Consider the following 11,990-nt stretch of genomic DNA (forward strand, 5'->3'; position numbering starts at 1 on the left):
GGTTTGGGTGCAGACTGCTAACCCTCCCTTTTCAAATGCATGGAGATGTGTGGCCCAGGGAGTAACAAAAGGATGATTTTTTTTTTTGTATTTATCCATCCTAAAAAAATCATTGACATTCAAATTCACCATAAGCAGTTAAGTTTTCATCGCTGGGTTGTTTTGTCCTGTGGACCCACATAAACTTGCAGTGCATTGAACATTTTGCAGAGGTTCTAAAGAGTAATATTTGGCACTCCAATTGGAGTACAGGTATGTTGATGGTTCATTGCTGATGCTGGATGTCTAGAATAGGAATATATTCTACTTTCCAGTACAGAGATGCATGGCTTCAATGAAACAAATTATCCCCAACAAAAAATAGAAATGGGATGATTATAGAGACCAGTAGCTGCAACTGCATGGTTTCAATTGGAGGACCCAAGTTTGAATTTCAAGGTTAACATAGTCACTATGGCTTCCTGGAGGTCACAACAAGACCTTTGTGTAAGTGAGGAAAGGAGGAAGTGCTCTTACAACTTGCTACAGGATATCCATTGGTGGGCAACTGAGAGCAGGTTCCTGGCAAGAATTTCTATTAACTTGAGGGGAATTGGTGCTCTAGAACTAAAACTCCCTTGAGTCGGCAAATCCATTCAACACTAGGTTTACCAGTTTTATTCCAGCACTAGACTCTAGAAATGTACAGTCGAAACTTATAGTTCCTTTTATTGAAGCTGGTTGGAGCTAGAATGGACTAAAAATGACCTTTTGCAGATACTTCTCTCTGGATCACTAATATCAAATTCATCCCCAATTAAGTTGGTTTGTTACACAAGCTCTGGAATCAGAGACTGTTCCATACTACTAGAGTACCTTGTTCATGCTGCCTTTTTCAGAAGCTGATATTTCAGTTCATAGTTTGTCATCAGTCATTCTCTAGACTGCAAATCTCTTACCTGTGATTGAACAGGGGGACTTCTTGGTCTCTTTGGCTCAATGTAACCTTTACCCATTGCCCCATCAATGGGAACATAAGTTTAACCAGAGCTGTAATATGGGGGGGGGGGGGTCCAGCTTTGTGGGCTGCCTCTTTTAATCCCAAGGGAGCACACTAGAATAATGAAATTGCAGGCAGATGGTACAAGCTTAACAAGAGGTTCCTGATGCAATATTTCCTTTTTCTGTAGTTCTGCGACTTTGTGGGAATATTTCATATACTTGTTGCTGTCTTTGACATTTTTTCTTTTTTGTAAGGCAACTGAAGATTAAGTGGACGGGGTTGAAATACTGGCCCAGAGTTTCTGATCCTGAAATTGGCCACACTACATGAGATTAAGGATTTATGTTACATTGAATGTAACACCAGTTTCCATGATCTTTAATATTTTAAAGAAATACATAGTGCAGGAAGCTAGTGCAACCCACAGTAGTGCCCCCTTCGTATCCCACCCCATAGAAATAATGAGCATGGCAAGTTTCTGACAACTGAACCTATTTGCATCTGAGAAGGCTCTTCAAATCAAACATTTTTAAACAAAGGTGATAGTAGGCACGTTTTAAAAGTTTCTGAATATTAAAAGATATTTAGTTTACTGAGTGAGCAGTGTACATCAATGAAACTAACATGGTTCAATATAGTTCGAAATCATTTTCAGCAATTTAAAATGGGGTTAGTCACCGACTTATTTCCAGCTGTATTAATAAAACTGAACAAGTTTACCACTCTTAGCTACACCATTGTTTTTTTTTAATGTCAGGAAGCAAAAAAGAAATTATGTTCTATCATTGGTTCATGGAAGATTTTACATTCGCAATTATGCAAGTGCATTTGAGTGGAAATTTGAACCATAACTTCATTTTGGAAAACCAGCACTATTTCAAGTGCAATTTGCACCCAGATTCCTGAATGTGCTCAAAGCAGAAACTCTGCCCCACAATCTTTATATTATTTGCATTGCATTTTATTTCTTCAGAGTTCTGAAAAAAGCTGTTTTGTTTGTATAGGAAACTATCCAGGTTCATATAAAAAGTACTGAAGGACCAATTGATGTCTTTGTATGTGAGGTGAAAAACCAGGGGGAACATCGCCCTCTTAAAGGTACAGACGGCAAAGCCAGTGAGAATAAAGAGATCTCTACAGCTATAGATGACACAGTAGCAATACCACCAAATAAAGGTGAAGCTGCTTATGTGTGACTTACTGGACGGAATGAACAGAATTTTTATTTCAGCGTTGCATGTTAAAATTTGATTGCTAGGTTTTTGGTGATAACTTATTTAGAAATTAGAGTATATTTTATGAATTTTGGCAAAGTTAAAACAGTAGATTAAATATAAACATAAATTTTACTAGTTCACATGTCAGGAGTATGAATTAGCAAAATCTATCATTGTATTTCTATCTAGTATTGCCATTTAAAACAACATCGTGTAGGTATCGCAATTCATACCTATGATTTTTACTTCATGAAGCAAAAGATTGGTTGTATTGGGATATAAATTTTAACCCCGATGGCCACGGATTGCGGTAATGCTTTCTCCCATGCGGTTTACCCAGTTGCAGTTTGACCTATGCCATAATAGTCAATTTCTTGAAGAAAAAAAATATGAAAATTTTAATTGTCTGCAGTGTGCACACCTGCTAATCACTCAGCTTGCCAACTGCCATGCGACACACGACATTCAGGAATTTTGTATTCTGTACCTTTTTTCCCCATGCTGAATCTCAATAGAATACAGGCATTTACTTTTGCTGGCTTACAGTTGCACATGTTAATAGTTATCTTGCTGAAGTGATCATTTGTGAATTGAGGTAGAATGGGTTGGGTGGCCATTTGATTGTGATCATGGAGGGCATCACAGCCAAGCCTGATGCTCTGCTTAACATTTATATGTGACTGCTACTGGAAAGTGCAATGAATAGTGATTTTAGGAGCAAGAAGTGTGGCCGATATTAAACAGCGCTGCGCCCCCCCCCAAAAGAAAAATTCTGTGTGCCATTTAGAACAGCAGAGTCTTTGGGCCAACTGAAATGCTAGCTGGTTGAGGGGACAATAAACAGTGGTCACCTGAGTGTGTCTGTTTGATTTAACAATCTTACCAGCATTTGAGTTCGCTGCATTTCAAAATCAGATGATGGAAACCTGCAGCTGTGAGTAGAAAAATAAAGTTTAAAATCTGGTAACCCTTCAGCTTGATTCTACTAGTTATAGTTAGACGAGTGGGACAATTTAACTGGTTAGGTAATGGGACAAATCAGTTTCCACCTATGTCTTGAATAAACGGTTACTTCACACCAAGCAGTGCTTTTAATTACTTTGCTTTCAAGGGAACCAAACATAGCAGAATTAGGTAATTTTTAGTGAATTGGTCTGCATAAATTTTTTCACCTTTCAGCGTTTTCTACTGGATGTCAAACATACTAAGTCCTATGCATTGTTCATACTTATTAATAACTTGCTTTTCAGTTATGCTGGTAGTTAGTTTCTTTTAGTTTTATTTTGTTTCCTACTGGAGCTTTTAACACCATCGCCTGTTCACTACCTTAGTTAGACCGCCTTGGAACAAGTAATTAGTTTCTACTTTAAAATTCTGTGCTCAGGTTATTTTGAGCTTCTTATTTTAAGCTTCATCGTGTGTATCATATATTTTAGGGCAATGTCCTTAAAACATCTCGTCTTCAGAGTATTTTCTTCCAAAATTGTTTCTTAAACGTGACACGGTGGCTGGCTTCCCATTTTACCTTCCATTTTCCAAGACTAAACTGGTTAACATTGGTTCCTTTGCTTACCTCTGGTTCCCCCTACACATTACCTAAGATTAGATACTTAGTTTTTAAATAAGGCCAATGTAAGGTTTAATTATTTATTGGGTTAAGTGCAAACAATATTTTAAGGCTCTCCATGGAAAAGGGAGTGCATGCACTTTAGTTTTGGGGGTAAGCCACCAAACCTTTGTCTCTGAACTCTGCATATCATTCTGAGGTATTAACTGCTGCAGCTCTGCAACTGATCACCAGTAGGATTGCCAATTGTCCTAGAGTTTCCAAAAATTCATCCCTGGGCACTTCAAACAGCCCAGGAGAAAAAATATAGAGGCATCAAATAGTGAAGCTGATAAAGTTGACTATGGGAGATAATGTAATGAAACTTCCAGGAATATGCCCATCCAAAGTTGGCAAACGTAACTCCTGAGGGTTTTGAAAGAAACATAAGCAGGTGATTTCTTTTTTGCCCCTTCACCATTGGTTGTCAATTTCCAAGTAGCACTCTGAGATCATTAAATTCATATCAAGAACAGCAAGTGAGAAATCTGAGCAGACTGTTTTACTCCTGGCTTATTTTATATTTTTACAAAGATCTTGATTTATTTTTATAATGAGTTTAGATGAATAATTCCCCTTGGCCTATTTGATCTTAACATTCTAGAATACCATTCTACACTCAGTAATGCATTTAACCTAGATTGTATATTCAATTCTTGGTGTAGGGCTTGACAGTAAAGCCTGTTGCCCCATTGATTAAAGTGCTGCCAACTGGGCAAAGCTTATATTTGAAGCTCACCCATGAAGAATGTTCACTTGAATGAGGTACTGGAGGATTATTGGTGCAGTCAGTGATTTTGGAAGAGAAGATTAGAAAATTGGAGGAGGGATGATATTTATATTTTTAAAGTCCTGTATGCCATCACATAAATTGTATAGATCTGTATTGAATCTTTGTATCTGTATTTTTTGTATGTTTTAATTTTTTATATTTTATTCCAGAGCAAAAACTTACAGAATGATGTATGTAATTATGCAACACTGGGACTATCGTGTAACATACTAAAGACCAGAACCTTCAGTCTCTAGTTATGACACATCTTGGATTTTTCTATTGCTGACCACTGGTTCAAAACCTGCTTAAGGAGCCAAAAGAAAAGTAAAGTTGTCTTGTGAAAATGTAAAGTCTGTATGTCTTTACAAATTATGTAAAAACAATTGCAATCCACTTTTATTGTACATTACCAAGAATTAGTAATGTGGGTTTGCACAAGTCAGGAAAATATTAGTATCAAAGGCAAGGACTTCTGATAGGTCAGTTGAGGTATAGTTTTGGAAAAATGTGAATTGCCACGATAACTTGCTTAATTTAGTTTTTGTAAATATTTTAATGGATGAAAAAGCATCATGAAAAAAATAAATTTACAGAATATTATCTGTGAATGTGTATAGTAAGCATTTTCTCATTTGCTGTAAAATCTTTGGGGTAAACAGATTTGATTAAAAGTTGATACCTAGAAAACTACATTCTTTTTCACCACCACTGTACAGAAAGCATTTTTCAGTATAACCTATTAACAAGTCAGTTTATTAGATGCAGTAAAATCCATTTCCCATTCTTTATACAGACTTTGGTTGCCTATCCAACTGAATTAAATCAGTGTCACTTTACCGTTTTACTAGACTGAGGATAGAGCCATGTGATTTTCTTTTCCCTGCACTGACAGACCAGTAATAGTTCTGTTGCAAGAGAAAGTCTATACAACTATTATATGCATAGTCTTGCCATTTTTCAATGAGTTTTTGTTCTCAACTTTTTTAGTTTTGTTAACTGCATCAGGTTTTCAAAAAAGCTGAAGGGCATAAAGAAAATATTCAATATTTTCTTTAAATCCCATCTGAAAATTGACTCAATTCGATGGTTGTTCTATGGAAAAATATTTACCCTGTATTTCCCCAACATTGTGAAACCACGATCTTGGAATACTGTTTTCAATAGAAAGATTGTCCTATTGATAGGTTAATGAGTACTACCTTAAGCCATCATGTTTTATGTTATTTTATTCAAACACCAATGGTAACTGTTCAAGGAATATCTTTGATTTGAAAAAGCCTAATGGCCATGACGATGCCAAGGCAGCACAATCGGACACCAGCATGCTATTACATTGAGTGCTGAGATACCGCCTCTCCCTCCAACTGCCCCCCCCCCCCCCAATGAGATGCCAATTGGAAAACACTCCCCTGAGAGGGAGTGAAAATAGATCAAAGTTACCACTATGCCACTAGTGTACTTTTTTCATGGTTGAGTCAGAACAGCAGTAATGGGGTCTGACTGTAGGTTGATCATCTGCCCCTCAATCATGGTTGACCTGAATAACATACAAACTAATAGGGAATGGGAAACGGGGGGCATTAACAACCTTGAAATTTAAAAAATGTTTTGAATATGCTGAAATCAGTGTATGACTAGATTGTCACATTGATCTCACAAGTTACTTCAGGTACGTTCCCTTCATCTAAAACCTTAATTTGTAGTCTGAGTAGCTTCCCAGGAAAGGCTCAAAGCTCTTGTTTCTGTAATTAGAGTTAAGACCAGAGGAAACAAATGCATTGTTTTTGTAAGTGCTACTGAAGAGGTCAGTGCTGCAAATTTGTCCTTAAACATCCAATCCTTCAAACAGGCACAACTCAAATCAGGCTAAGAAATAACTTTTTTTCCCTTTCTGCTCTCTCTCCTCTCCCCCACTAGTCTATGGATGGGAGGTAAATCAAGTTACCCAAAGTTTGAGTAGTAATCATCCCTGCTGCCAGCATTGGTGTCATTCAGCTTGACCAGGCTGTACCACCCATCTTTCTGATCTTCTGTATAAATTGATGAATTTTCCCAAAACCTGTGACTTCCTAAGTTTAAGCCATTGTATGTAACACAAGGGCGTCAAATCAGATTAGCTCAAATTCAAGGGTTTATTGATATCTTTTACCTCATTTTGATATGAGGATGATCAAATCCTTATCCTTGCTTCAGGTTTTTATCCAAAGAGCTATCAGAATCTTGCATGACACATGAAATCATTTTTTCCCTCCACACTTTAAATACACCAAGACTTTCTCCTCTTGACTTGTGACAATATTAGATTCTTCAATTGCTAATGCCACAGGTAGTTGAGAGCTGTGGCTGGCTCCCTGCTCCTTTAAAACTTCAAAAATGTCAAAATAGCGTGGTTCTACCTCAAAAGTTCCTCCATTGTAACGCTACCTTTATCAAACTGGGATTTTTTTTTTTGCAGATGTTAAATTGTTTATAATAGTGGGCAGAATAGGCAAGTTACAGGACTGCATAAAACCTCCAGATCTGCTTTAGTCAGACATTTTATACCTTATTACTCATGAATTGTAATTATTGCAAATTTAATTTATCTAGATGAACTCTTTCAAAATTTGAATTTAACTTGATTGACTCATGACCCAGCCTACTGTTTTGTAATGCAATTATAATTTAATGCTTTTTGTAGTCTGCTTTTTATGCTGATGTCAATATAAATATGTAATGTGTTTTTAGTATTTCTGAACTATAATAAAATCATGTACTTGGTAACTGGCATTTGTGTGGGGTGATATTATTTTGGATTTGAGACAGTAACAGCTGTACTGCATACCTGGAAATATAAGTGCATCAGGATAGTTACATTCAGTGAAGAGACAAACATAGAAAACAATTGAGACAACTGGATGCCTATTTTTCAAAGTGGAGACCGGATTGATGAATATAAAGTCTGGGAAGAGATTATAGCAAACACATCCAAGTTGTTTTGGGAGTTATTTCACAAGGGAGGTTGGGAGCTTCTGGATGAAAAGGTGGGTTTCTCAAATTTGGTGAGTCCTGACTAGACCTAACCACTTAGATTCTTCCATGCAATATTTAAGTAATTTTTAATTTAATTTTTGAAATGTTATTTCCATTTGAGACACTTGTTTAAATTTCAAAAATCATACAATTAGCCAAGTACAGGAATGGAAATGAAATTAGAAAATTGCTCCTTATTGAAAATTGTAATACAGTCCCCAAAGTTACTGTATTATCCAAGTACTAAACATAGTGACTTTTTTTTCAAATGTTAATGTAATATATCACTATTTAAGTATTAAAGTTGCCTCCTTGGTGTTTTATATAGTGAGTGTGTTGGCATCACTGTCTCTAATCAGGTGCAGCACAGCCAGGTGCAGAATAAAGCTCCTACTATCCTCTTCAATTTCAGAAGAGCACCCTCTGCTGTGCTATTATGAATGGTTTGGGAATTCATTCTTCTGAAAACAGTCATCCTTATCTGAATGAGACTGCTACTTTGTGGTTAACTGCATTGTGCTGTCGCCTTCCACCCATAAGGAATTGGGTTACTTGCCCCACACTTTTGATGAGAATGGAGCCCAACCTGTGTCCAAGAGTGAAAGAGTTAAGTGTACCCCCACATCCTCTTAATCTGTTTTTCATGGTATACTCCACTAGCAACGCTTAAATTGAACTTGATGATTTTACAGTATTTAATTTGTTATACTCAGTCTATGGTAGTAAGTTATCTGCATATCTGGAGAGCTTGAAAAGAAACCTGGGTGTAAACAGTGGTCTTCTGTTCCTGCCATGCAGCAATATAAATGTTAATGCATCTGCTGGTTGGAGAAAAGGAATTAAAGGTAGAAGCTAAGTTATGCTCTTGTATTGGTACATGTGTAGTCATTATTTCTCTTCAACCCACACATTTTTTTTGTGATTGCCTTTCTATCAAGAACTTGACATACTTTGCTTGCCTTTCTTCAACACTTTAGGAAGGATGTGAAGGCATTAGAGAGGGTGCAGGAAAGATGTACAAGAATGATTTCGGGTTGAGGGACTTCAGTTACTCGAATAAATTGGAGATGCTGGGGCTGTTCTCCACGGAAGAGAAGATTGAGAGGAGATTTGATAAGTGTTCAAAAACCATGTGGTGTCTGGACAGAGGAGATAAGGAGAAACTGTTCCCATTGGCGGAAGGGTGAAGAACCAGAGGCCACTGATTTTAAGTGAATGGCAAAAGAACCAAAGGTCACCTGAGGGAAAACTTTGTTTATGCAATGTGCAGTTGGGATCTGGAATGTACTGTCTGAGTGGTGTAGTTGGATTTAATTGTGGCTTTCAAAAGGGAATTGGATAATTATCTGAAGAGAGAAAAAAAAATTGCAGGTCTATGGGGGAAAGTACAGGAGAGTGGAACAAACTGAGTTGCTCTTGCAGAGAGTCAGCACAGACACAAAGGGCTGAATGGCTGCCCCTATGCTGTATCCATTCTATGATTCTATTCTATAAATGAAAACCTATAAAAAGAAGAAATCGTCTCTGGTTTGTATTTTGAGCATAGCCTTTCCTGTTTTTCTAGGCTGGGAGGTGAAAAATAGAGTTACAATGGAAATACAAAATGGGTGCACGGAATGACATCTTTCCTTATGCAGTATCTCCAAACATGTTGGAGCATCTTCTGAGATTAATACACTGCCTCCCCAAAAATATGATGTCAGTTCTAGAACTGCTCTGCTGCATGTTTCTCCCAGGGTGTTTAAAATAAATAGATTTTTCCCTGTTATACTGGACACTGAGGTTGTTGGATTCAGTTCTCTGAATAAATGTAAGCTTAATGTGATCATTAAAACAAATATTCTATAAATCTAATTGTGGAATGGTTACAGTACAGGAGGGGGCAATTCAGCCCATGTCCGTGTTGGCTCTCTGAGCAACTCTGCTGGTCCCACCCCACTGCCCTTTCCCCGTGGCCTGCAAATTTTCTCTTCAACTGCTTGTCCAATTTTCTTTTAAAAGCCACAATTGCATCTGCCTCCACCACACTCTTTGCAAGCGCACTCCCAGATTTTAATTTTTGAGACTTCAGTGATATTTTCAAAATATTTTCTGTTTTCTGCCTTTGTTTCTTTTGTTTAATCATCTGACATTCCTGCCTTTGGATTTTATCGTACTAAAAGCAATTTAGAATATCTGTCTCTTAATAGATTATATCTGAAGCAATGCTGGAGAGGAACACAGGTGGATTTGGGAGTAAGTTCTGCAGTCAATACAAATTTATATTTCAGGTAGAATCCAAAGGGGCAATAAAAGGATGCATTCAGGTGAACACACTGTAAATGAATGTGACAGTGCAGATTATCAAGAGTTAGAAATGTAGCCAGATTATTATTAAAAAATTAATTTGGCTATCTTTTATATTTATGTATTTCCTTTATATTAAAATTATTTTTCAATTTCAACTGGTGGTATGTCAATGTGCACAAAAGCAACAATTTGCATTTTTGTCATATCTTTAATGTAGAAAAAAGATCCCAAAGCACAGAAATGAAATTAAAAAGCAATTCAAAGTGACTACTTGATTTTTGTCATGCTCTCTGGGATTTGCCTGAACCTTGCTTTGTGCTTCCTGACTGCAAATCCCAGTCATACTGTTATACGGCATATTATTAAATCAACCCCTGCCTCATATCGGTACTGCAGGAATTTTGCTCCTCAGAACTGGTTTTCTCCACCTGTTGGCTCGTTATGGTCCATTGATAGCATGGTGGTCCACCGACTAATCAATATTATATTGCAGTAGAATTATAAAACATTGTATAAGTTGTCCATTCAGCTCATCAAGCCTGTGCCAGTGTTATTTGAACCACCTGGTGTAATTCTCTCCTGTGTGCTCTCCATACCCTTTAATATTCTACTTTCTAAAGCAACAAATTCCCTTTTAAAGTAATTTTTGGACTGTGGTTCAACAACAAATTATGGACAATCCACTGTCAAGCAAATTTTGTAACCTCTTTATTTCTGTGTTAGCTGTGGCTTGGTGGGTAGCACTCTTGCCTCTGACTCAAGGTTCCAGTTAAAGTCCTGTTCCAGGGATCAAGCACAAAAATCAAGGCTTCCACACCAGTGCTGTACTGATGGAGTGCTGCACTGTCTGAGGAGTCAGCTATCAGATGAGATGTTAAACTAAAGGTTCATCTGACCTTCCAGATGGATGTAAAAGATCCCATAATACTATGTGAGTAAACTAGCAAGAAATATAAAAACAGAGTAAGCTTCTACAAGTATATAAAAAGGGAGAGAGTAGCTAAAGTAAATGTTGGTCCCTTAGAGGTTGAAACTGGGAAGTTAACGGGAAAGAAGGAAGTGGCAGAGACTTTGAGCAAGTATTTTGTATCTGTCTTCACATTAGAAGACACCAAAAGCATTCCAAGAATTGTAGAAAATCAAGAGGCAAAAGGGAGAGAGGATCTTGAAACTATCACTAGAGAAAATGTATTATGAAAACTAATGGGACTAAAGGCTGACAAGTCCCCTGGACCTCATGGCTGACATCCTAGTCTTAAAAGAAGTGGTTGCAGAGACGGTGGATGCATTGGTTGTAATCTTCCAAAATTCCCTAGATTCTGGAAAGGTCCCAGCGGATTGGAAAACCGTAAATGTAATACCTCTATTCAAGATAGAAGGGAGACAGAAAGCAGGAAATTATAGGCCAGTCAGCCTAACATCTGTCAATGGAAAAATGCTGAAATCCATCATTAAGCAAGTAGTAGCAGGACATTTAGAAAATCATAATACAATCAAGTGGAATCAACATGGTTTTTGAAAGGATAATCATGTTTGACAAATTTATTAGAGTTCTTTGAGAATGTAACAAGCAGGGTGGATAAAGGAGAATCAGTAGATGTGTATTTGGATTTCCAAATGGCATTTAATAAGGTGCCACATAGGTTATTGCACAAGGTAAGAGTGCGTTGTTGGGGCAATATATTAGCATGGTTAGAGGATTGGCTAACAGAAAACAGAGAGTTGGGATAAATGGGTTATTTTCAGGTTGGCAAACTGTAACTAGTGGGGTATCACAGGGATCAGTACTGGGGCCTCAACTATTTACAATCTATATTAATGACTTGGATGAAGGGACAGAGTGTTTGTAGCCAAATTAGCTGACTATACAAAAAAAGTTGGGGAAACAAATTGTAAGGCAGACACAGAGAGTCTCCAAAGGGCTATAGGTAGGTTAAGTGAGTGGGGAAAAAATTTGACACACACAGTTTAATGCGGGAAAATGTGAGGTTGTCCACTTTGGTGGGAAGAATAGAAAAGCAGAATATTATTTATATGGCAAACAGAGATTGAGCCTATATTCTCTGGAGTTTAGAAGAATGAGAGGTGATCTCATTGAAGTATACAAAA

The 11,990-nt window shown here is 37.3% G+C and overlaps 1 protein-coding gene across 2 annotated transcripts in view; it reads left to right on the plus strand.

Annotated features, from left to right (window-relative positions):
- e2f6 (E2F transcription factor 6) overlaps positions 1–7,347 on the plus strand; it is a 30,605-nt gene extending 23,258 nt beyond the window's left edge. Inside the window, exons 5-6 of one of the 2 annotated variants that reach the window (XM_068022408.1) lie at positions 1,987–2,158; positions 4,748–7,347. In XM_068022408.1, coding sequence (XP_067878509.1) covers positions 1,987–2,158; positions 4,748–4,767 — 192 coding nt within the window. In that variant the 3' untranslated portion in view covers positions 4,768–7,347. The remainder of the gene's footprint in view (positions 1–1,986; positions 2,159–4,747) is intronic. The other variant, XM_068022409.1, reaches the window with a different exon arrangement.
- Positions 7,348–11,990: the final 4,643 nt, after the last annotated feature.

This window comes from Heterodontus francisci, chromosome 3 (assembly GCF_036365525.1).
Source record: "Heterodontus francisci isolate sHetFra1 chromosome 3, sHetFra1.hap1, whole genome shotgun sequence".
Classification (NCBI taxonomy): domain Eukaryota; kingdom Metazoa; phylum Chordata; class Chondrichthyes; order Heterodontiformes; family Heterodontidae; genus Heterodontus; species Heterodontus francisci.